This window comes from Arvicanthis niloticus, chromosome 22 (assembly GCF_011762505.2).
Source record: "Arvicanthis niloticus isolate mArvNil1 chromosome 22, mArvNil1.pat.X, whole genome shotgun sequence".
Taxonomy (NCBI): Eukaryota; Metazoa; Chordata; class Mammalia; order Rodentia; family Muridae; genus Arvicanthis; species Arvicanthis niloticus.
In genome coordinates, this window is record NC_133429.1 from 23,662,588 (window position 1) to 23,689,654 (window position 27,067).

The window sequence follows — 27,067 nt, forward strand, 5'->3', positions numbered from 1 at the left end:
ATATAATCTATTTCCCTTTCCTTGGGCAACCTTCTTCTCATTAGTCCCTTACTCAATACCTTACCTGTATGGCTATACAGATTATTGTATGCCCTTCAAAGACTTAAAAGCATACCCCCACATATAACACAATACATTCATCTTTTTGGGTCTGGGTTACCTCACCCAGGATGATATTTTTTTTTTCTAGCTCTATGCTCTTACCTGTAAATTTTGTGATTTCGTTTTTAACAGCAGAGTAGTATTCTATTATGTAAATGTATTATTAAATGTGTAAATGTATTATTGTGTAAATGTATTATTAAATGTATTTCATTATCAAGCTATTTTGAACAGAGCAGCAGTGGACATAGAAGAGCAAGCGTCTCTGTAGAATGTAGAATTCTTTGGGTATATGCCTAAGAGCAGTATGTATAAAACTAACTTTTATTCACTAGATGTAATTGTTGTTTTGGAGACTTACTGCTGAATAAGCTCACCCTTTCTGGTTCTTTCTGAACTCTGGCTGGTTCAATTCAGCTGTTCTGGCTCAACCTCCTCTCCAAGCTGACTAAATCAAATTGGCTTTTCACTGAATTGTTCTGCTTGGAAAAACTAACTCTGGCAATTTGCTCTAAATTTTTGGCTCCTTCTCATTCTCTGGCTCGTTTTGTCTTCACCCGCAACCTGTCTTTATAAAACTGTCCTGGTAAACTGCCTCCTCTCCTTCTCTATCACTATTCTTCACTTCTTCACTCCCTCTCCCATATTCCCTCTCTATGCTGTTCTCTTAAATCACCTCTTTCCTGCCTGTTCCTGTTAAGAGTTGGGTGTGTCCTATCTCTGACTCGTCCTGATAAATCTGTTTCTGATTTGTCATGTTGTCTGCTCCTTAAACATCACTTTCAAACATGGCAGCTTCCTTCTACAAACCTGAACTTCATTGTTAGGGATTAAAGGTGTGTACTAACAAGAGTGTGCCTATATTCCAGCAAGATCACACTGTAACCCAGAGCATGATTGCATTGCAACTAAATCACACATATCTAGAAAGGCCTTTGGATATGACCACTGCTTTCCGTAGTGGCTGTAGACGTATGCACTCCCAACCAGCAATGGATAACTGTTTCCCATCCTTGCCAGCATGAGCTATCATTTGTTAATCTTGGCCATTCTGCCTGGTATAAAATTAAATTTCCAAGTATTTAAAATTGGAATTTCCATGATGACTAAGAATACTGAACATTATTAAAGTGTTTTCAGCCAGAACTGTTTAATTCTGTATGCCATTTTTAAACTGGGTTGTTTGGTGATATGTGGAATTTTGCTTTTTTTTTTTTTTTAATTCTTTAAATACTATTTTAGATATTAACTGTCAGTTTTCCCACATTTCTTGCTTTATTTCTTGTACCTTTGGTTGCTGTTGATGGATTTCAATGTCTTTGGTTGAAAACAGGTCGAAAATATTTATATTAATACATTGATGTAACTTGGAAAATATTATAGTTTTTGATTCTTTTCTTCTATAATTTCAATGAAATGAATTCTACTTCTTGTCTTTGCATTTTTCCCTGTCTGTCAGGACAACTGGTTTATGCAAGTCATTTGCATGTCTCTGTTTACTAATTTTATGTTTTGCTATGTCCAGTCGAAAACTAAAAGTAGTTTCTATCATTTTTAGGTCTAGAATGTGCATTTAATTCATTCTCATAAAATCCACATTTTGATTATTCTTGTAACTCTTTTTCTGCTAACTCCAGTAGGAAAGAATTATGTCTTATTTTTATTCTCCTGGTGAAAACCCCTCCCTCGCCCCACACTCTATCTTTAGATACCCAGCTCAGAAATCAGGTAAAAGTGAAAGAGGTAACTGTTTAGTTATCTTCATTGCAGGTCTCCCTCTTTTTTAGGAATTTGTCACCAAAGCAAAAGGCTAAAATGTAATAAAGTTCAGTCTAACTTTCCTGCCTAACTCAATAATCTGTGGTAGGGCAGAGCTCAGACTACATCTAATGGAAATATCAACCTTATTTAATAAGCGACACACAAAGTTCAGCAGCTTGTCTCTAGTAGCAGGTCCTTTCTGCAAATAACGTGTCAAATATATAGTGTATACATTCTGTACAGACCTCACAAATGTCCCCAAAGAAAACAAGTCCCCAAAATTAGCTCTTCTAGGAAAGCCTCTTCTTCTACCTAGATTCTAATATTTGTGATCCCCATTATTTTCACAGGTCCTCGATGTATTCTTTCAATGTGCCCCTTTTCATCTGTAACTGTGAATATGTTCCTCTGAACCAGATTCACCTTCTGGATATTGACTGTTTAATGATGTGTTATGGATGTTCAAAGAACTTACCACTTTAGAACTTAGTGATTTCCTTTAATTTATATTATAGGTGGACATACAAACATTCCTCATGGATATTGTTTGTTACTCAACTGATAAGTTTCCTTTTCCCTCATTCACTGTGGCCTTGAAATTCACTGTCAGGTAAACTGTTACAGCAGCTTGCCCTTGGTTCATATTTTCCTGATAATGCTCTCTTATTTCCTCAAATGTATTTTATAAGCAGACTGCTGGACCTTTGTATTTTTAAACAAATAATCATTCAAAGATTAAATAATGATAAAATGAAAAAAAATCAACCCTTTAGTAATTAGGTTTAATCTATATGTATTTTAATTTTGCTACATAAGCCATTAGACTTTAACATATTGTCTCTTTGTTTGCCCATCTCCCCATTATGACACACACACACACACACACACACACACACACACACACACACACACACACCCCTACCTATCTTATTCATAATTTTATGTGGTTTAGTTAGCCACTTTTTGGATAACCCAAACCTAGGGTATAAAAAAGATGAAGGTTACTGAATTCTGATCACTGAAGTCTTTAAAAAAAGGATAAATTACAATGATTTTTGAGATCTACTTCATTCAAAGCAGAAGTAGAAAGGTACCAAATTCTTACAGAACATAAATTCTTTTTGATGGGAAATATCTACTTCACTGACATAAACAGACATTTTTGATGAAATGTGTTTTAAAGAATTTGCCTAAGACAAACTCTTCAGACTTTTTCTAACGTCTTTTGCTATGTCAATGACAGAAGTAAAGGAGCAGGACTGTATAATAATCCAATTTTAAGCTTAGTTTTCATTTTAACTTATTCCAGAATTATCTTTACACTATCTATGCATAAACATTAGTGCTAAATCTAATTATTTGTGCCGTTACAACCATCACTAACAAATATTCCAGCATGTACATAAGCCAGGTTGTACTTATCCCATTAAAAGAGCTAACATTTTATGTTTAAACAACTAAATCTATATACTAAGTATTTGAAATGTTTTTGTGATTGTGTATACCAACTCTTTTAAAAATATGAAGAAATAAAATAATTTACCCTAAATTATAGTAAGGGTAATAACTTGGATTTGAACCTAGAGAGATGCAGAACTTTATATAAAATTTCAAGTTTGAGTTTAATCTTTTCATTTTCTAATATTTGAAAATATAGCATTATCAGGGATTATAATGTACAACCTGCTATTCATAGGTCATTTCTAACAAATCACATGTCAGCTCATTGATTTCTTTCTGTAGACAGACCTGTTATACATGAAACTTTGTATTTCATTTTAACATCAAAAGACAATCAGGTTAAAAATTTTAAAAAGTAACAATTTAATAATGAATATTTAGAAATGTGATACACACAAACAGCATAGTAATATAAAAATGCATATAATTTTAAACTAGTTTTTTTAACAAACCCTTAATATGGACAGGTGACAAGAACTTTAACAGTTACTGGATATTTGGGGGGGGGGGGGCCTCATTTTAAATATCATTTGGCCATGCAAATAAAAAAATAAATATGACAAATATATGGATTTTTGAAGTATAAATTGACATACAAATCTATATATTCTTAATAATTTTCATTAAAGCATCTTTGAAGCATTCTATAAGATGAAGTTGAAAACTCAGATGTAAAGAAAGGCATGATGTTTTATTAGATTGTGTAATTCACACACCAAATACAGAAGAGTATACATAAAACGTTAAACAAGGTGATATATCTACCAACTTATTCTCTGCGTCACTGACGTCAGAAAACCTCACGCTGGGACTGGGCAAGGATGTACATGCCAGTATTCCCTGGCACACAGGGAGCTGGGACAGGATCCCTTGAGCCTTTGAGTTCTAGACCTGTTTGGGTAACATTCTAAGGCCTAACCTCAAACAGGAGGGTTGGTGAGTAGGGCTACTACTCAATAGAAAAATTTGAAAATTCCCAAGTTTAAATGTTAATAGGGAAACAAAAACTACAGTAGCAATTTGGAAGTTAACTCTACTTTTTGAGGAGTAGTGAAGGAGAAATGAACATGGCTCCTTGAAGATTGTCAAAGCTTTGCTAGAACTTATGACAAGTAGGTTTGTAAAATGTTGAAAATTAAACCTACATCCTTTTATCTGCACACAATCCTTTGATGTCTTTTTTTCTTTTCTTTTTTTTTTTTTTTTTAAATTTAGATATCCAATGTGCTAAACCATGAGATATTAAACTGGGCTTAAAATGATTATATTCTCACTTCTTCAAAAAGACAGCTCTGAGGCAGCTGGAGATACAGAGATTATTTATTGTATCTTCTCATCTGAATAGTTTCAATAAAATTTCATGCACTTAACAAATATTAATTTCACCATAAGCAAGGTTGATAGAATTTACTATTTATATTTTCAATAGAATATATTCCTTAGTGGGATTTAAGCCATGAAAACTTAATTGGGTTGTATTACTAACTTACACATTTAACCCAGGAGTGAAACAGGACCTCTGAACTAACATGGAGCAGGAGCCCTGAACTCTACTACAGGTGAGAATCACTCAAAGAGGTTTTGGAAAGACTGAAGCATGATTCAATTTCAGGAAAGCTCCCATATTATTCTACTACGAAATGAGGTTGGATATCATTGATTGGTAATAATTGCTATTCAAGATGGATTTGTTTAAATAAATTAAAATTCAAGTATGAGTACTTTCTTTGTGACAGACATTATTATGAGTGCTAATAAAAGATTTTTTTCTATAAAAATTATTGGATATTACTATTTATCCTAATCACTCGACTAGCTATATAAATTTACTAAAATAGTCTTCAAACTTTTCTTGTTTGCTATCATAAAAGGTTTCCTTTGACTTTACTTACTGAGCTGTCCTCCACTTAGAATTTTAACTGTAGTGATTATCAACAAAAAGTTTTCTAGAGAAAAGAGAGAAACAGTAACTTCATCTTCAAGTTATAGTACATGAGGTATTCTCCACTCCATATCTGAAGTCACAAAGATACACTCTAAAAACTGAAACAAGATACTGCTTTGATGGTTACCAAAATCTCTTGGGTCAAGAACTAACACCCACTGGCTTTAGTGCTAGAACTAAATTATCTTTAAAAAAAAAAATCTATGTCAGGTCCTCTGGGAAACTAAAAGGAATGGGTCTTTAATGCAGAACATGTTTCTTGTGACCTATTTATAAAAGATTTCTTAGAAAACATTACAGAAGGATGGTTTCTAAGATATAATTAGAGATTAGTTAACTCAAGAGAACAATTTAAACTAAAAGTTTAAAATTTTTATGAAAGATCAGTAGTTAAAATAAATACTTAATAAAATATGTACCACAAGAGGAATTTAGTGTTTAAATGTCACATTGTATTACCTTCAGTTAAACAAAACTGACTTTAGTGGCTTAGATATCTAAGAATGTCTAAGGTATGAGTTTGGAAACAGGAAACTCATCTTAAGACCAGAGAAACAAAGATGAAAGAGATTACTATACTTACTCTAAAGCTTACAGAAAGAATGATTGGGATTTTTCTGCCAAGAAGCAGAAGACTTTAGGGGCAAGTGTCAGTAAGTAGTCATGGTTATGTAGCTTATGTCAAAATCTTCTCAGTGTCAAAGAGAGAATACAGTATTAGTGAGCACCACTATGAGTGTGTATGTATAACACTTTATCTGCTTAATGCTTTCATTTTATAGTGAAGGAAAAAATGTATTCCTAAGCTAACAAGTCATCTATGTGATTTATGATTTATCTTAAAATGTTTTTTTTTTCTACCATTCCTTCTAAATCCCAATCAGAGAACACATAAAGAGAACACGATGCATTTGCAGTACAATGTCCCTTGGTTTATGAGAATTACTGAAGAGAAAAGAAAGTCTTCAATGAGTATCAGTCCATTCTTGGATCCGAAGAGGTAAAGAAAAATGAAAAAGTTAAGAAATGGGAATTCACAAACCCCAGTACATTCTGGATTTATCTCCAAGGGTTCATCTTTGACACCCCATATTGTTTCAATTCATATTAGTAGAAAGACTTACCACTACTCTCCAACCCTTTGTTTTCTATAATAAACCCACACCTTTTTCTTTCTATAATAAAAGTTTCAAGTTGTGACCTGGAATTTGTGATTTCTCCTTTCGTCATCCAAATTAAAATCTGTGTTCTATCTTATAAAACATATATCCTGGGACAGATAGGTCTTCAATAAAACTCTCATTTGGATCCTATATCGAGGATCTTATGCAGTTTCTGAAAAATCAGTATATATTCTTGACATTTTCAGTCTCCAGTACAAGCAAACACATGATATACACTGAAGGTCTTAGAAACATTGTTACATGATACAGAATTAGTATTATTCTCCATTTAAAATACGTTCAATCTCTTCCAGCCTTTTCAAAGCAGCAACTCTTTTCTTCTCAATTTCTTTGATGTCTTTTGTTGTTTTATGCGGGGCATCTTGGTCTGCATTTTCTGTTGATTGCTGGTTGGATTTAGAGTTTCTTTTATCATTTGTTTTTATGATTTGTGCTGGTCTGGATTCACTGCTGATTTCTTTTACATCCTCAGAAGGGATTTCATCTCTTTCTTCTGTACCTGAAGTCTTATCAACTGGGGACAGTGGCTGCTCCACAATACCAGAGGAGGAGATTTTATCCCTGACTATACTCAGATGGCGTTGAATATATTCCTCATGAGGTGCTAATGCCAATGTTTCAACGAGGCATCTCTCAGCCTTTAGTAACTCCCTCTCCTCAAAGTACACGACACACAGATTGTGCTTTCCTTGCACATTGGTTGGATCCATTTCCAGTATCTTTTCAAAACATTTTTTAGCTCCAGGTATATCCTTCTTTTGGTTCATCAGAATGTCTCCTTTTAAAATGAGACCCTTGGTATGGTCAGGATAGTATCTGAGCAGCTCTTCTAAGATTGGCAATGCCTTTAACTCCTTAGCAGTCTGTGAGTACAGGAGTGCCAGGTTAAACAAAGCACTTCTGAAGTCAGGCTGTAATTTGATAGCTTTCTTCATCCAAGTCTCTGCTTCAGAATCCTTTTTGTCATCCATGGCAAGCATCCCCAAATTAAAATAGCCATTAGCATCTTGTGGCTCTTCATTTATGTAATTTAGAAGCCGTTTTCTAGCTTCAGGTCTGAGTTTAACTTCACCTAAAAGTAATTTTATTTAAAGGAGATACATTATCAATGAATTAACCATTCAGGTATTTTGTTAGATTACAAAATACAGCAGTAAAGCAACTTATTTTTATATATAAATAAAAAAGTAGAAAACAAAAAAGGGATAACAATGTGATTGAAACACTCAAATGATAAATTCATTTCTTTTTCAATCAGTACTCCAGATGCCAAGAGAAGAAAATTCTTTAGTTTGGAATCTAGTAAGGCATCAGAGAAGAGTAGATACGTGTCCAACAAAGGATTTCCAAAGAGCTGTATTCAAGCACAGTTGTGTTAGTATTTTGAATTTATATACCAAACAAGTTCTTTAATTTCTCTGGGTTAATTTACTGAGTTTTCTAATAATTATAGGACATGTGTATATATGTAAGTATATATGTATGTACACATTTATGTGCATATATATATGTTGGATAATGAGCGATTTTTATCATTATTTAGAAAAGAATTACACTTAACACAGAATAAAGATGATATTTATGACATAAAAAATTAATATTATAAATAATTTATTCTGTCTTGTGAAGGAAAATATTCCCACATAAAATATGGTTTAAAAACACTATTGCAGTTAATATTAGTTTACTAAATTATAGAAAGTACTAGAAATTATAATAATAGTTGAAAAAACTAAACAAAGATATGCAAAGAATTTTCTTTTAAGTCACAGTAAACTAATATGAGATTAAAAATATGATAATGCTCTGGAATCTTTAAACATAGTTACAATTTTTTTTCACAATTTCTGCAGCATTTAGACTTCATATTTACTATACAAGAAGTTTTATTATGTTTATATGAATAATGTGGTATTATATGCTAGTTAGGTACTGGCTGATGGTTTCTGAAAAGTTAGTTTCACTATCTCTCTAGAAAAATGGGCAAGTAAACTGTCTCATAGGCCTCTTCATGTCACTTGAAAGGACTTTTTGTCAAGTATTTTAAATATTCTTCTTATTATAAGTTGTGTTCTGTACATTATTTTATAATAAACAACCAGTCCACAAAATACTTATTATAGGCTTTGCAATATTTTAATTGATTAAATAGAGACATATTTTCAGGAAACTTACCTGATTCCTGCATTAGAATAGCAGAATTGAACAGTGCTAGCTTATGTTTGGGGTTTAGTTCCAAAGCCTGATTAAAGTTCTTCATAGCTTCATTTGGGTCTTTCAGTTCAATATAAACAATTGCCAAGTTGTACCACAAATCTGCATTATTCCTGTCCAGCTCCAGTGCTTTAAGATAGGCTTCTTTTGCTCTGAGAGGCTTATTCATTTTTAAAAGCAACTCTCCCCTGTGGGAAACAGACAGACAAGGTTTACTTTATTATCTTAGTATGCCACATCATAAATACTTCTTTAGACAAAAACAGTCTCTTAAAAAAAAATCCCTTTCTGAAACTAGCCTCAAGTCTAAACTCCTTTCAGCAACTCTGGCTGCACATGCTTTCAGATATTATAAAAGAAGAGCGCATGCCTGACTGGACAGTAAATGAGAGAAGCAGTCAGGAAGGGCGACAGAGGAAAGGTGCTCAAGAATGAGTCTTTAAAAAAGACAACTAGACTGCTTGGGGACATAAGCAGCTAATTACAGAGACAGATTAATAAATCAGATGATAACATTGGAACACTTGAGAAAAAAATGCCATTGTTACTGGGAGTTTCTCGTCTTTAAATCTGATGTCTCACTATACTAATTAGCCAAGACTTTTAAAAATGTGAAATCTGCACATATATTAACTTAGTCCCCTTCAAAGTATTCTTACATAATGGCTAGCAAAAACAGATAGACAGACAGACAGATAGATGGATGAATGAATGAATAAATGAATGTACTGAATTTTCAAATGGTTGATTAGGAGAGCCCTTGTACTACCTACAGGTAGCTTTCAGGAACACACTAGAACCATGCAGCTTAAAAACTTTTATCTATCTTTCCATATGGTCACTTTGAGTTTGAGAAGTTAAAAAAAAGGCATTTTGCTTAAATTTAGTGAACTTATTTTTACTAAGAATAATACAGCAACTTCTAGACATGAAACCAAAGTTTTAATGCAGACTACCAAAGTCTTCATCAAATAATATAGGACATACTGACTACTGGATGAGGAAAAAACAAAAAGACAATATCCATTTTAGGAACAGAAAAAAAAAAAAAGCTAAATTCAGAATATTCTTTCCTCAGAGAAACAATGTTATAAATTCTAAGTTTAATGCTCAATATATAAAAGAAAGCTTAACATGCGATGCCCCGTAAGCATGGGAATGATGTTTATATGGAGTATGGAGCTCTGCTAGAACTCTTTCAAACAGAACCTACGTCAGCTACTGTAATGATTCTCTTGTCAGTATCAAATTACTTAAGTGTGACTATCTACTTACAAGATACACACTTTGTGCACACAGCTGTCAAGAAAAAACATTAAAAGAACACCATGGTAATAAACTTGAAACATACATGCAGATGTAGGTTCAATTTGACAGAGGTAACCCTGAAGTAAGGATACCTGCTAATGTAAGCCTGCTTGAAGTCTGGCCTCATGCTGATTGCCTGTCGGTACAGTTGATCCGCTTCCTCCAGGCGGGACTCGTTTGCTCGAATAAGGTTGGCCAGATTGATATAAACATTTAGGTGATTAGGGGCAATTCTGGCTGCATATTTTTTACCAGGAATAATCTATTTAAGAGAAAAACACGTTTGTGTATTTGACAGTACAGTAGCAAATAAAAATAACAACAATTTTCTGAGTGACTTATTTCAAGGGATATGAAACCTAAGATTTTGCTGAAAGTTTTACTAACATAACAAATTAAATCATAAAAATGTAAAAAGTAAGCAGGGCATGAAGGGTGGCACATGTCTTTAATGTGAGCATGGTAGAAGCAAATGAACTTCTGGGAGTTAGGGTCCATCTTATTTACATAGAGAGCACGCCAAAGATCATGCATGAGCACACACATGTACACAAAAGCAAGCACTTACAAGCATCTGAAAATATTAATAGAATTTTTGACAGTGAAAGCCATATATTGGTTTTATTTATTCTGGCTATGAATTATTTCTGGCTTTTTGTTTACATTTATCTTTGTATTAAGTCAGATAAACCAGAAGTTTTAGAGATTAATGGTTCGTAGTCTACAATGCAAGAAAACAATCCATTTCAGTCTGAATATACACTTTGTTAACTCTAGCGCGGTCAAGAAAGTTATTTATTTCCTGGCTGCAATAGTAGGGCAGCCAGTTTTATTTTAGAGTCGTGTATCAACTTGCTTATTTAGTATGGTTGGAAAATAAAATGCTCTAACTGACAATTCAAGGTAGTTGTTATACATAATACAGATATGGATGTCTGGTACTACATATCCAATGATCTTTTACCTGTATCAGTGCATCTGTCAATCAGCACAACAAAGCAGCAGTGGTGCAGCCACTGTTTTACAACTTCCTTTCATTGCTCTGATAGTAGTTAAGTTTGAACATGCTATTTAAAGTACATGAATTAAAGTCTCTTCACTTAGCCATTTTTGGTAATTTATAATCGGCACCAGATATTTATGTTCTAAGAGTCAGCATTTATATATTAACTATAAATAACCTTTTAAAAAATTGTTTGAATAATCAATTCTGTCTAACCAGGGACAGAAGGCTGGGGTGGAATAAACTACTGCTTTATGTCAATGACTTAAGTAAGTCTTTTCATATGGACACAGTAAAGGAGACAACTTACCTGAGGCATTAGTGATTTAGCCAACATATAAGACTCCTCAGCTTCTTTAGTTCTGTTTAAGTTTTTATAAGTTCTTCCTACATTCATGTGGGCACCAATGTCATCTAAAACAAAACAGAACACTTAATGGCAAATACACCAGGCATTACTCAGTGCAACTGTTGGAAGGCAGGTTTTCCGGGACAAGCAAGAGCGTGTGAGAAGAGGGCTGGCCCCGCTTTCTAGGAAGTTCTTCTAAAACAACTTGTCTTAATTTACACCTAACAGGACTGATGGACACAACAAAAGAACTTAGAGCAGCATAAGAACAGAATGCACACAACATGGGAAACTTCCTGAGTGTATCTTTGAGGGTGTTGGGCAAGAGAGAGGGGCAACGGAGTGCTGCACATTTTACTATATCAGACCATGCACAGCTCGATTCTACTTGCTTAATCTTACAGTTTGGAAATCATTAAAAATACCGCTCAATTTTACACCTCAAAAAGACTACGGTTAATTCCTATAATAGAACATGAGTTTAAATAACAAACCTTGTTATTGTACCTTGGTAGAATTACTATTAAGAAATAGAAAAACTTGTATTTAAGAAAAAAATGTGATTGTGATTAGAGTTGAATGACAGGTTGATAGGCTGACATAAGAAGTTGTGGTCATTCTCTTTTAAATGATGATACATTCTTATAAAACTTAAAGAATTTTAAAGTTATGTTAATATCAGAATGTGAAGAATTTATATATCATCTCTTGATATGGAAAATAAAATACAAAGTAAATTTATTTAGGGTGAGAATAACTATGCATCTTTAAGAAAGATCTCTGAAAATGATTTCAAAGGTTTGGAATAAAGATAAAAGGAAGGGAGATCTTAAAGCAAGAGCCTTTACACAGCATCAGTATCTAGCGGACATGGCAGGATTTAGTTATGACTCTACCTGCCGGTAATACTGAGGATTTGCAACAGTGGAACAGTGGTTCTCTGAGTGCCACTCCCAGGACACAGAGGGGACAGACTTATGTATTGTGGCCATTCCCCCCCCCCCCCCGAAGGAGAGCAACAGCCCTAAGATCTTGCTATGTGATGTTCTTTATGTTTCAACAGAGTGCAAGCATGAAACTGTCAAAGTTTCGGGAACTAAATGTTCCTAACAATTTTGCTTCTAATAACCCTGAACTGCAAATAATCCAGCAGTCCATGAACAGATAAATGGCTGGACAACGTGGCATATCCACATGAAGAAGTGCTAGTCAGCTACACAAAAGTAGTTATTTCAGAATTCATGAACAACATTGATGAGCAACAACAAAAAAAAATCATATATAACAAGATATTCAGAAAAAAAATGAGTCCATAGAGGACGAGTCTCTTTATATATAATTTTAGAAGAGTAAAGAAATATATGGTAACTGAAAGCAGTTCTATTTTATTTGGAGGAAAGTACTGTAAAGAGGTAGAAAGATTTGGGAAACTGATGTGTATTTTCCCCGTTTGGTGGTAATGGATTTGCAAGCACAAACACATGAGCACTTAGATTTCTAAATGGTCTCCACTTCCTCTTATGTGTTTGCATAGCCAGTGGTCCCAAAATCACCTTTAATGATTCATACTTACAAGGAATCTGATCTCATTTTATTCTCTGCCAAATGATAATTTCTCAAAAGCCATTTCTAGCCATTACTTCTAATCTCTATGCTTCTTATTTTTATATTTTAACTATAATTTCAAGTACTTAAAAAGACATGACTACACACATACATGCATTTTTGGCTGTGTATTTATAAGGAACTTTTATGAATCTTTTATACCTTACAGCAAATGTATTTCTTTGGTATATTTTGACTTGGTTAATCAAGGAAACTAAGGACCCTAAAAAAAGAGAAATGCATTTCTATTTATATTAGTGATGTAAAAAGCAAACAGACAGCAGGTAATACAACACGGTTTTTTCCTGTTATTCATCTGTAGTCAGTTTATATGACCAATTAAAATTATCAAACATGAAAAAGATCTGAGTAATTTTTAAACTACATTCCCAGTGGGAGCCTCACGGCAATGGTAAAACCGTTCTACTCACTGCTGGTTTTTAGCAGCTAAAGCAGTTCCTGACACATGGCTACGTTTTCAATGTACAGGCGATGAACACATCTATTATTCTCCTTTTAACCTTTCTCTTTGGTGTAATCTGGTTCTGGACTGTCAGCCAAAGGTCATGTATACAGGTGCTATGCTCTTGTGAAGTGGTGGAACCTTTAAGAGATGACTACTGTTAAGAAGTTAGGTCATTGCAGGAATGCCATAATGAAAATATTTGAACTCAGGCATTTTCCTGAGGCTTTGCTTTCTGGCTGTCATAAGGTGAGAAACCTTGTGCTGTAACACTGTCATATGAGCACTGTCTACCAAAGGCTCAAAATGATGGATCAAGTCACCTAAAACTTTCCTTGTCTTATTTTAAGTTGATTGTCTCAATATTTATATATTAATACAATAATGGCAAACATAAACATTCACTGTATCCCACAGTTGTACATTGTCTCCTTGTTCCCTAATGGTATTGAACATAATATATTTGCATATATAGTTTTAAGTTACTTACTATGTTACTACAGGCTAGACACTGTTTTTATGAGTTTCTATTGAGTATTTAATCAATACAAAAAGACATTTGATTACTTTTCAAAATATATGGAACATTTGTGATTGGATTCATTTTAATATAAAGTGTATTTGATAGCAGGTTCTAAGCATTCCCATTATGTAATTTAGGTTATCCTCATTTCTAAAAAAAAAAAACAGTTTAACATATAAAAAAAAGTCTTAATCTGCTAAGAATCTCCTAACCTCATATTTTTAATCTTTCTGCCCATATCCCGAGTGCTGTCTTTACAGGCCCATGGTACCACAAGTGTTTTAGAGTCTAACTTTTTAACCACAAAACAACTGCCTCTTTTAGCTTACCCTGGTCATTCTCTTAATTTCTACAATATCTAGTAATAGCATGTTATAACATATCATCCTACATGCCAAGTGACGTTAAAAACATCACTATATAGCAAGAAGTCAAAAAGCACACCATACATGCTATCCTCAGAGTTTCCAAGTTCATGTGCCTCAAGCAAAAGAAACTATAAGGATGTTGACTATCTTCCTAGCCTATAGCTTATCAAACTTACTTTTGAACATGTTGATAGTGAAGTCATATTCAGGCTAGATACCGGGTATATTTGAAATAGAAATAAGTGAAAACTGAGGATGTGTTACTTAGACCAAATGTTTACAACTGCAACATTCTCCATTCACACGAGAAAACTGATCACTCATAAATACGGGTCACACATGTACTTGATTTAGTCTTTACAAAAATGCTGAGACAGAAACCACCATGCCAACATAGAAGTGAGATAAGAGTGAGCAGGCTGAAATCTTAGGTGTTTGATATGAAAGTGATAACTTAAGCTGGCAAGATGGCTTGTTTGTAATAGTGCCAAGCCTGGCAACCTCAATTCATTTCCCTGGACCGACAAGACTGAAGGAGAGAACTGATTCTAATTGTCCTGTGACTGTCACAAGCACATAGCGCGCACACACACACACACACACACACTGCAACAAAAATTTTAAAATGATACAAATTCTAGAATAAAAATCTAAGACTAAAATAAATTAGAATTACTACATTTAGTGAATTTGTTTGCATATAGGACTAATCAGATGATGCAAATATAAACATGAATCAGATGTTTATGCTGCCACAATGAAGCCCACATTTAAAATAAATTAGTATTTTAAAGACCTGAATTATAAGTACATGCGTATCTCACAGGAAATATGTGAATAGTGCTTTTACTTAGAAGGGAAGATGCTTGGGAGAGAGGCCATGAGGCTGGTTATAAAAGACAACTAGTGTAGACAACAAGGTATGTTAAGGTTGACAACAGATGGGAGGAGAAAAATACATTGTAGGCTCAAGAAGATACATTAAATCAAAGAGGAGTTGTAGGACACATACTCGTATTCCAAGCAAAACCAGACTATGTGAAAACTTAAGGAAGGCAGATTAGCAAGTTACATTTCTATAACCGTCTCTTCACTCTGTTCTAACTGAATTTGGTTTTGTCTTAATGACACAGTAACTGTCCTTCTTAGTGTAATGGCTATGAACATTTCTTTGTTTTTTTTTTTCTTTTCTGAGAACATATTTAATTTAGCAAGCAAATACAAATAATAAACAATGTTTTATACACCCAGTTTCTACATTTAACAAAACATAAGGATTAAATTTTACAGTTTTTTAATATCCTACTTCAAACTCCACTTCCCCAACATGAGAACTTAGAAACCTATTTACCCTTTGAAGTTATAAGTAAGATTTTTTTCTTTCCCATCCCTTGTTTGTGCCGTATGTCTCATGCTGCAAAAGTTACACAAATGACTAATGTCAAGCAAATTATGTGGTAACTGGAAACCAGGGCATACATTTTAAAACAGAATGATGGCGGGTTGTAACAGATGCTCTCAGAGCAATACAAGGCAAGCAATGGTTACGGATCAGTAGGAAGGTCAATTTTTATGGCAGTAATGGCCTATTAAGGAGTCACCATTTGAGCACACCTCAAATTATGTAGCTGGGTCCCATCAGCAGAGGATAAAGTGTGGAGGAGTATTAAGGACTGACTGGGCGTGGTCCATCTTAGGTACAGAGAAGCATCCCAGTGTGGCAAGTAGTCTACAGATGGAGGAGACACTACAGCAAAGAGCTCCTCTGGACAGTTGCTAGACTTGGTTTTTATTCCCTTCTTTTTATATTTACAAATACCTTGGCCATGTAGCTAGGCTCTACTATGAGCAGATCATAACTAAAGATAATCCATTCATTTTAACCTACATTCTGCCATGTGTGGTTACCAGTGCTCAGGTACCATGTGGACTATGACCGTTAATTACCCTGTGCAAACTGGGCCTGGAGGAAGAGGTGTTACCCTTAACCTCTGTTTTTCATTCCATACAATTCTCAGTGCTTTAAAAAAATTCACTCCACTCTGATGATCATTAAACTGTTTATCTACTGCTATTTTTACAGCTACCTATATTTGACTCACAGATCCTGGATCTCTGGGGCTCTAACAACACTACTTTCAAAACTCAGCAGTGTACATACATGTAACTGTTTTTGTGAGACAGGGTCTCTCTCTATAGTCTTAGCCATCCTAGAACTTACCATGTAGATAGACCAAGCTTGTTTTGATCTCAAGAGATCTACCTGCCTCTGACTTCAAAGTGCCAGCACATAGAGTGTGCCACCACACTGAACATATACATGTTATTTTCTAACACTGTGGCCTTGATGTTCTTTTCTTTCAATAAACCACCTCTTTTCTACCCTAACACTCAGTTCAAAGGTCTCAATTTTACAAAATAGGAAAAAATAAGGCAGTGCCCACTACTGTGTCATTTGTGGGACAGTTACTGCACCATTTGTGGGACAGTTAAAATATGAAGATTGTTCAACTTGTTTCTGAATAGAATGATGACCTCTGGTGGTACTGGTAGCTGGATACAACCTTTGGTGAAATAATTCTGCATACTAAAAATGTCAAGAGCATTCTAATGAAAACAACTGCTGTTCCAGTTACATGCTACTCAGATGTCATCATTTTGTTAGACATATCTGCTGATCTTATCTCTTTTCGCCCATCCCTTTTGATTCAATCTGTACTATAAACAGTTACTATAATTGACCTCTTAGCCTTTTCTTCCTTAGTAAAACACATCTGAAAAAAATTCTAGTCCTTATTAACAGAGTAATGCACATCTACAGGATCATTACCTTACCTGGGAGATAAGAAGAGAAAACCATTTAACTGTATCAAGTGATTAAATTTTCAGTTTTCACTAATCCAGGATGATGTTAATGGCTGGCAACTGTGTATTTTTCTAGCTGCCTACCTTTGCTTCATGTGGATACATCATATGAGGGCTCACTAGAAATGTACAATTTCAGCTGGCATCTAAATCTGCATCAGAATGGCCAGGAGAACAAGATCTCTAGGTCTCTATGTACATGGAGGGATAGGAGCACTGTCTTACAGGACCACTTTGCCTTCTCTCTTGTTCTCACATCTCAAATGAGTTCTTTCCTTTCCTTTCTACTGGTGATTTTACTTTTCACTGAGGAAACAGAAGCAAACAGAAGGCAACTTCAGGTTACTCCATATTATTCACTCACCTCTTATCCACTGTCCACACACTATGCCTGTCTGTTATTACAACTGATTCTAGTCCTAAAGGAAAGGAGCCTGCATAGCAGATGCTGTCTCTCCCCAACAGCTGCATTATTCCTTTTCTCAAGTATACTGGATACGCTTGGGATATGCTTGATTCTCCACCTTAATAGAATCTCTGTCATTCTGGCATCCTTTCGCCTGGCACAAGAGCTTTCAGTTTGCAACACCCTTGACATTTTCTATGGTGTCATCAATAACTCTTTCTTTACTCCCTTGAACTTAAGAGTAATAAAAACTGGCCCCCTCACTCCATCTAATGTCTATACTGCCACCTACCAATTACAATGAACAGTGCTTACCTGGCTGAACATGGGTAGCCTGCAAGAAGTATTTCAACGCTTTCTCAAAGTTCTTTTCATTTTCCAAAGCATGACCCACATTATTCCATAATTTGGCATTGTTTTTATTCACCTTAAACACAAATGAAAATAGAATAATCTATAATCAGAAAAATCAACAACAAAAATCCAAAACACTCTAGTTGACAGACATTTGTTTGGTAAACTACTGGGAATGGAATGTTTTATGGAAATATTCCTAGAAATGAGACAAAAGCCTATATAGTCTGCCCTTTCCTCTAAGGTAGTTCTCAACCTTCCCTATGGCGTGACTCTTTAACAGAGTTCCTCATGTTATGGTGGTCGCTAACCATAAAATTATTTTCATTGCTACTTTATACTTGTAATCTTCTGATTGTTATGAATAAAAATGTAAATACTTGTGCTTTCTTATAGTTTTAGGTGACCTATGTGAAAGGGTCAGTCGACCAACCCCTGCAGGGATCAGGCCTCACTGGCTGACGACGACACTTTAACATGTTAGAAAACCACAGCAGTTTGACTTCATTTATCTATCAGAAGTGTTGCAAAGGTTTTTCTGATTAGATCACAATCCAACCTATTTGTATTTTGTTGAGGAGAGAGGATATGAGAATATACTTAAGAGAGTGTATTGATGGCGTATTGTTGGGCGAGACATATTTAAAGCTAATTATATAGTTTATTATGGAAACAGAAATGCTGAGATTACAGCTGTGAAGTCCATCTGTGTGTGTAGAGTTCACAGATGGGTGGAGAGCATGATATACACCCAAAAGGCGAGCTGCAGTGATTAGCACGGAAAGTTTTAACCAGTGTTCTAAGAATGCAGGTAAGAAAAATTCCTAATAATTATGACACACCATTAGCACTGAAAATTATGGATTAACAGTGTGGTAGTGATACTTCACGTGTGTATCCAGCTAGGAGGGAAATAAAGAAGTAGTTAAAAGGAGGGGCTGGAGAAATGCCTTAGCAGTTTAAGCATGGACTACTCTCACAGAGAACTTCTGTTTGGCTCCTAGCATACATATCAGGCAGCTATTACCTGCCTGAAATTTGAGCTTCAGCGGAATCAACACCTCTGCCCTCAGTGGGCACCTGAATACACATATACATACTCATCTGCAAACATATATATTTTAAAAAAAGAAACAGTCAAAGGGAAGTATGAGTTTAGAGATTTGTAAAGGATAAGAAGTGTTTATGGAAATATTCTATTGATAACTATAAAAATGAGTCTGTATAGTTGAAATAAAATTCTGCTTACCAGCTCCATTCCCAATACTGCTAAACCAGTGGTAGTGCTGCTCCTTCACACAGTAGGTGACACTTTTGTGCACTTCATCTCACTGAACTAGTGATGCACTGATTACACAACTCATTATTTTATATACCATTAGCAACTAAGCTACTAATTAACTGTATGTTCTGCCCTATCTGATTTATCTTGCTATTAAGCCTATAAAGGTAACACAAATGTGCACTCTAAGAACTAAGAAAATACGGTTTTATATTTAAATATTTTACCATGTGAACTTCATGTAAATTTAGTATACCATTCATTAAAGTAAATACATATATAAGTATATATGTATGGTATGTATATGTGTCTATCTATACATATATATATGTAATCCTTCAGACATATAACTAAGTAGTAACTTAGGGAGTTTGGTTATGGTATATACTATAAAAACAATGTATTACTTCTCAACTTCTCAGCTAAAATAGAATTAAAATGTCTGCCTAAAAGTGTGGTAAATACAATTTTACAAATACACATTTTCCTGTCCTCTGAATAAAAATACTTTACCTTTAAGGCTGACATAAACAATGTATATTCTGACTCCCAGTCCCAATTTCTATGGAGTGTTTTCAAGGCATGGGTTAGTATCACCATGGACAGACAAACCCATGAGAGCTTTTTCAGTACACTGTTGAAAAGATAAAAACAGGGAAAAATATTGTCTTCATCATCAAGAGCATTTTTCTTTAGAAGAAATAAGAAATAAGGTAGGTCTAAATTATCATGTTTGAATCCATCCCAGTGACTTTACACATTTAAATAGCACCCCCAAATTAAATATGAAGATGGCCCACCAACTGAGACTTTACTTATATTTTATTCTTTGGGATTTGTTACAAAATTCCCACAGGACAGTAAAGTCTGAGGCTGCTCAAAACCCTCAACTAAGATGATAAACATTTGTAGAGAGACTACACAACTCTCCCATATATTTTAAGCAATACTCGACAATTATGTTAGAGTTAACACTTTGTTAATGTAAATAATTAACATTTGTATATTAACAATGTAATTAGTGACCTGTAAAAAGTCTACATACTTTCAGTAAAAATAAAAGTTTTTCAAAATATATTTCATCTGTAAAACTATATCATGACCAAAGGGAGAAAGGTGACTCCATATTCTAATGTGTTAATCACTAGTTCTAAAGCTGTATTTAAGTTAGTGATTTAAAAACTGATAATTTTTTTATTTAAGTGTCCTTTGGGTCATTGTTTACAACTTAATAGTTGAGTTTAGAAAGGGTCAACCTTACTTCTGATACTTTGAAAAGGGTTTTGCTTACAAATTATTCTATAGGCTCTCCTATTCTTTGACTTGTTTTATTTTTACGTTTCAGAACTGCCTGTTAAAACTGAGAAAAAGCTGTAAAACAAATGCAAATTACAAAACTTTAGACTAACTGCTGACATCTGACTCTTCACTGACAACAGGATGATCACTTCAATTTCTATTATCCCAGAGTTAATATTCTGAGTCTGTCTGTGTTTTGTGTCTCTAATATGGTTCAATTTCCCATTTCGACAGGTCCACCTATACAGAACAGGATAGTATGGATCTGATAATACATCATTGGCAGAATTAAGATGTAAACTGGAATCAACACGTCTGTTTACTAGTTGTGTGACCTTGGGTGATTCAGCTAATTTGTATGGGCTTCAATTTTCACATCTGCAAACAAGGGCGTTGCGTTAAGATTAAATGAAAAAAAATAATCGTAAATGTGCACCATAAATCATCCCTGGCATACAGTAGTTCCTAAAAATGGGTCGTGATCAAAACTATATATATATATGGGTAGAAATTCTAAGAAGGGATAGTGGATAAAAATTGTGAAACTAAATAGGATAATCTACTGAGTCCATGTTTGTCAAAAGAGGCTAGATGCAAAATGCAGGAAAAAACTGTTAATATTCAGAATAGATATAAAAAGAAGATTCTGAAATAGGATTTACATGAGATAACTAGGTTGGGGATTTTATAGAAACCATGGAAATAATTTTTAAATAACAGTATTGACTGGATATAGGAGAAGCCAATTTTTAAGAGATATAGAGAAAAGTCAGATTGATACAGTAAATGTACATAATCTCTATGATTATGAGTTTCTAGGCATTTTAATTGGTAATGCAACAAAAAGCCCCATATGCGTGCTAAACACATTTTATATGCACTAAGCACTTAAGATGGCTCACTCCAATAGGGTGAGTGTAGCTGTCATTGCTTATGAATGTGGAAATACTCATCTGTAAACGCCTCAGTAACAGCAGCGCTGTCTGCACATGGGTCTGACTCAGGCTGTTGTGTGGGGCTGTAACAAACTATGTAGAGGGAACATAGCAGGAGTAGTGGTGAAATCTTTTCTAACCTGAATTCTAGCTATACAGATGGAAAGACTCAAAGTATGCCTTACAGAGCATGTATTTTATAGCTATAAAACAAACTAGTATTTAATTCACCTTTTGTTTGAAATTTTTTGCCATCCATGGGCTACTAAAATACAGAACCCCATGCTAGGAACATATAGTACTCGCTCAGCAACAACAAATCCCACAGGAAAGAAGAGGTTTGATGCAGGAATAAATGGTAACGCCATTAAACAAAGTGCCTAGAATGAAAAAGATAGCATGTTCAGTTAAACAACACAGATGACAGGCAACACAGGCTTTTACACTTTACTTGGAGTAAATGATTTGTAAACTATTTTAGAAAATACTGCCAGGAATAATGAACACAAAGGCCACACACGGGTGGTAATAAACATCAGGGTGTAGTTGGCAAGGTAAGAAGGGAGTTTTTACTTGTTCTGTGAGCAATACGAATTTTACCAAAGGTTGACTCCTGAGGTTCACCTAGTTAAATTAAAAATTACTTTAAAAATATTTTGAAAATAGCACATTCAACTTATCAGTAAGCAAAAATATATAATGAAAAAATGGGCAGAGAAGAAATACCAATAACCAAAAGCTATATGAAAAACACTCCACATCATCAGAGAAGTACAAATTTGAATACCAATGGACTCAATCTGAGTCTTGATGGCTACTGTCAGAAAGACAAGTGAAAGCAAGTGTTAAGAAGAATGTGGACAACGTTAACCAATGCAAACCTAACAGTGGGAACTGAATTAGTCATGCGGGCAATGGTATGGAAATGTCTCAAAATATTAAAAACAGAATTATCGCAATCCAGTGATCCTATCAATAGGCATATAGCCAAAAGAAAGGAAACCCACACAGTGTCCTCCACTACACCACCAGGATTCAGAACAGCTAACATATGGACCCAACATAGTGATGGGCAGAGCACATAAAGAAAACAGGGCATATATGAACAAGAAAATCCCACTTAGTCTTAAAAGGAGAAAGAAACTCAAACTGAAGGGCATTATGTCATATATCTGATACTCTCATTTGTATATGAATGATTAAAAAAAGTGATATTAGAAATTGAGAACAGAATGGTGTTTACCAGAATGAGGCAGTAAAGTTTGGTAAGATGTTGGTCAGGAACATAAACTTATGTTACATAAGAAGGATGAAATAAAAAGGAAGAGGAGGAGGAAGAAGAGGGGCAGGGGAGGGGGACGGGGAGGAGGAGGAGGAAGAGGAGAAAAGTTACATATCTAACTTTCCTGCATGAACCAACAGTAAGGTAAAAGAAATGCTAATAAGCTTTATAGCAGAAGAAAATCATGAATGTTGGTAACAAACAAAAATTTTGGTTTCTATATAAGAAACTAAATGAAGAAAAGAATGATTTAGATAAGATACCAGACTTCTGGTTCTATAGCTTAGTCATACTTTGTATAACATTCTGTTTTTAAAGATGTTTCTAAATGATGTTTCTTTCTTTATTTTTATTTATGTGGATGGGTGTTTGCCTGTGTGAATGTGTGCACTGGGCCCACAGAGGGCAGAAGAGGGTATCAGCTCCTCTGAAAACGGAGTTACAAATACTTGGGAACTGCACTGTGGGTGTTGGGAATTGAATCTGGGTCCTCTGGAAGAGCTACCAGTGCTTTTAACCACTTAGCCATCTCTCTAGCCCCACCTTATAATGCCAACAGGCCTATATGTTTAATAAGATGTTTATACTATGTATATAAAAATAAGATTTTCCCTTTAAATCAATTCCTTTTTTTTTTCTTTGAAGGAATCACTAAAATGTTAGCACTGCTTACTGAGAGAAATATTAGGCTATTCTGACTTCCTGTTCTTCAGAAAATGGGATGACATGTGGTTTCTTGACTATAAAGCCACCCGTGACTAAGCATATAAATAACATGGGAAGATTTAAGTTTAAGAGTTTAGGACTTGTAGCTCTGGACATTTGCCTACTTCCCTGCTCTTCTTTTTCCAGTTTTTTTTATTTTTTATTTTTTTTATTTTTAAAACAGGATAGAATCTCTTGTAACCCAGGCTGGCCTTGGAATTGCTGTGTTGCCAAGGTTGACTTCTAGCTTCTGCTGTTTCTGCCTGCACCCAGGACCTCAAGCACACCAGTCAAGCAATCTACCAATTGTGTTACACCACTAGGTCCCTTTGCTTTGGTTTACAGAACTTAGTTAAATATGCAACTTAATGTTTCACTTTGGAAATCTGAAATTATCTAAAGGGCATGGAGAAAAGATTGTTTCTTACTATATTTCATTACTGAAATAGAGGTGAAGATGTATTGCATCAATTTATGTGTCTGAAATTTCAGTTTTTTTTTTTAAATCAAAGCATGAACCATTAAAGGTTTTTCTTTATACTTCCTGGAGACGCATGATTAATAAAGAACCAGCTAGATGTAAAGCTATTTAGATATAGATATCCCCAAATTTGATGATCATTTAAAAAAATAATTTGGTTGTCAAAAAGAAATTTTATTTGTAGGACTTGACAGTACTCATTCGGAAACACCATAGATTAATGAATAAATTACAAAGGAGGAAAACGACCAATCAGTTAAAGTCTATCACCTCCATAAGTTTTTAATGATTAGTGACCTAGAAATCCTAATTAATGAAGTAATAATAAATGTATGGGAATTACATTAACCGTGATTAACCAACAATTTTCTAATAATGTAAAGTCTTTTTGAGATGAATGTTACTGACTGGAAACACAGTAGCTTAGCAGTTACAGGTGCTTGTTCTTCAAGAGGACCTGGGTTTAGTTCCTAGCACCCTCATGGCAGCTCACAACTAACTAACTGCCTGTAACTCCAGTCTCAGGGGATCCAATGCCTTCTTTTGGTCCCTCCAAGCAGTAGGCACAGAAACTGCACAGAAATAGATCAAGAAAAATATCCATACACGAAAAAACAAAAAACAAAAAATATTGGGGTATTAGCAGCAAGAGCCAAGAGTTTAAGATAAAACTTTAACATAATTCTTTTGTAATAGAAACTATTCACTCACCCTGAGAACACCTCCTTGTAAACAGAAATGGAAACTAATAACTGTTTACATTATGTTGCTGGTAAATATTAAGTATCTTAATAGATAATATGAAATCTGTCCGAGTACTACTTTCTTACCCTGCTTCTTCAGATATCTTTAAAAATTCAACATTTAGAAAATTTAGCATGCCTCAGAAATACATAAAACACTGTTACATTCAAGGGCATATTTTTCCTTTATACAAATATGAAATAGCAAATAACTTACATAAATTATGTTTATTTTGTTGATTTTAATTTTTTAAATATATCTATCTACGTGTCTATGCTTTTTTACTTGGCAAACTTGGATTCTTCTGTCTTTTCTTATTCAACTGTTTTTTTAGCACAACTTCAAAAGTAAATACATCCTAGCATTTATCTATTTTGTGTGAATTTACTTAAGCAACAACGGACTCTTAAAAACAGTATGACGACTGACAAGTTGTTTTTATCATCAGAAACTCATGATGGCCAGCTTCAGATCAACTTCCCAGGCTGCTCAGGAGTTTGAGGTTTTCCTGATAGGCCTAACTCCAGTCTCCTGGGTTGTTTTGAAACTTGATTGCTTTTATCAAATTCTCACCAATATTTTCATAGAAATTTTTTTCCCTAATTTATGGGAGGGAACACTGAAGGGTTAATAAGATTAAAACAAAAAAAAAAAAAAAAACAAAAGAAAAAAACAAGTTGTTACTAACCTCACTACCATTCACATTAGTGATCCTTCTCTTTCTTCATGTGATAGAACAACCCTTACAATGCAAACCAAATCTCTGCTAGGTGTTCTCGTGATCCTCACAAACATACTAGCTATCCACTTTCTAAATAAATGTAGTCTTCACACCTAAAGTTAAACATGTTGCCTCTGCAACCCTAGATACCGTATTGCACACTGCATTTTAAATCTCTCTCTACATCCCTCACATATAAAACAGTTGTGGGATATGACTCTTAAAGCTGTGGTCACAAGTACTTATTTTACAGCCACTAAATACTTCAAGTAAATTTGATTTTACAAATTCAACCAATTAGTAACGTTGTAAACGTCTCACAACTCAAATGAAAGTGCTTTTTAAATATTAACCAATGGTCTCTGACATCAACTTGTTCTCACTGTCTCACGTTCCAATCTAACTGCTTCAGTGAGAGTTCACATAGATCTCACTTTTATGTTTGACAATGCCTCTTAGTGTCAGCCATTTACTCTTTCCTAAAACATTTACCTTTTTGAATTTCTCTCCTACCCAGGTCTTTTTCTTCTCCATAAAGACCTAATGACAAGAGTTCTTCAAGAATTCAGTGGTGAACTCCTTTTTATACTACTCGGCCACATTAACTATTTTCTAGTAAAGAATTAACACTAAGAACTCCATAGCATTCTTAAGTTTGATTTAACCTCTCTGTGGCCTGAAGGTATTAGGCAGTAGTCTATGAAGAACTGGCCAAGGCCTAGGCCTATTTGAGAACCGTTTCTCCCACCCGCCCCTGCCCCCCATATGCATCTTATCTACCCTCTGGTTTCAATTAGTACCTTAGGTCTACGTGTGACCTAAGCATTTCTTCTGACCCTCAGAACTCCAGTAAGATGTTCTAATGATACAAACTGGCATGCTGAAGCATAAAAGTAAACATCTTTCTCCTACACTCTGCATTCTTTCACATTTTTTCTACTTCTTAGCCATGTATTGTAAATTTCTTAGACTGCAAACTCTGGAAACAAGGACCTTATAATTCATTCATCTTATTATAGTGCTTCAAATGTTACCAGGTAAATAGAGTGCAATCATAATTTTATACTGAACGAACAAATATGTGAATCTATTGGTGTTAGCCATAAATGATGTACTTGATACTTTCTCAAATACAGTAAATGCTGTTGAAATGTTATATGTAACAAAAATAACGAGGAAAAGAAATTCTTAAGGGGTCAAGAGTGAAGGAGGAAACTAAAAATAAACAAACAAAACACTGCCCCCACACAAACAGTTTTGAAATAATCAGAGGTTTCTGGACACAGTCCTACTCAGGGAATAATTAAAACCTTGTTAACAAAACTTAAAATCTATTACTTTTAGCTGCATATTGCAGGACACTATTTATAATGTCAAAAAACCAAGTATACAATATAATCAATTTTTTCAAATGTGTGTATAATCTAGTTAGAAAAAAATAAATGTAAAGAATTATAAATGAAATACAAAGAGATGCACTGTGATTTTTTCTATTAAATTAGAAAAAATATTAACTTCTGTTTTACATAGCTGAATGTGCAGGCTAAAATATACCTGCAAATTAACCATATTATTAATTTAATTAGTAATATAAAGGCAATCTAACAAGTTTATAAATCAGGAATGATCAAAAAAGAAACATACTTCTAGAAGCATATGCTGGATAAATTAAAGATAATGTCAAATGTGACCAACCAAATGCAACAT

General features: G+C 34.4%; 1 protein-coding gene across 4 annotated transcripts in view; it reads right to left on the reverse strand.

Moving 5' to 3' along the window:
* Positions 1–5,897: 5,897 nt before the first annotated feature.
* The window catches only part of Tmtc3 (transmembrane O-mannosyltransferase targeting cadherins 3), a 40,686-nt gene continuing 19,516 nt past the window's right edge, over positions 5,898–27,067 (reverse strand). For all 4 annotated transcript variants that reach the window (XM_076920088.1, XM_076920087.1, XM_076920085.1 and 1 more), the window contains 7 exons: positions 21,659–21,807; positions 19,707–19,827; positions 17,873–17,984; positions 11,289–11,392; positions 10,068–10,237; positions 8,629–8,855; positions 5,898–7,525 (listed from right to left, as the gene is read on the reverse strand). In XM_076920088.1, the coding sequence (XP_076776203.1) occupies positions 6,711–7,525; positions 8,629–8,855; positions 10,068–10,237; positions 11,289–11,392; positions 17,873–17,984; positions 19,707–19,827; positions 21,659–21,807 (1,698 nt within the window). In that variant the 3' untranslated portion in view covers positions 5,898–6,710. The remainder of the gene's footprint in view (positions 7,526–8,628; positions 8,856–10,067; positions 10,238–11,288; positions 11,393–17,872; positions 17,985–19,706; positions 19,828–21,658; positions 21,808–27,067) is intronic.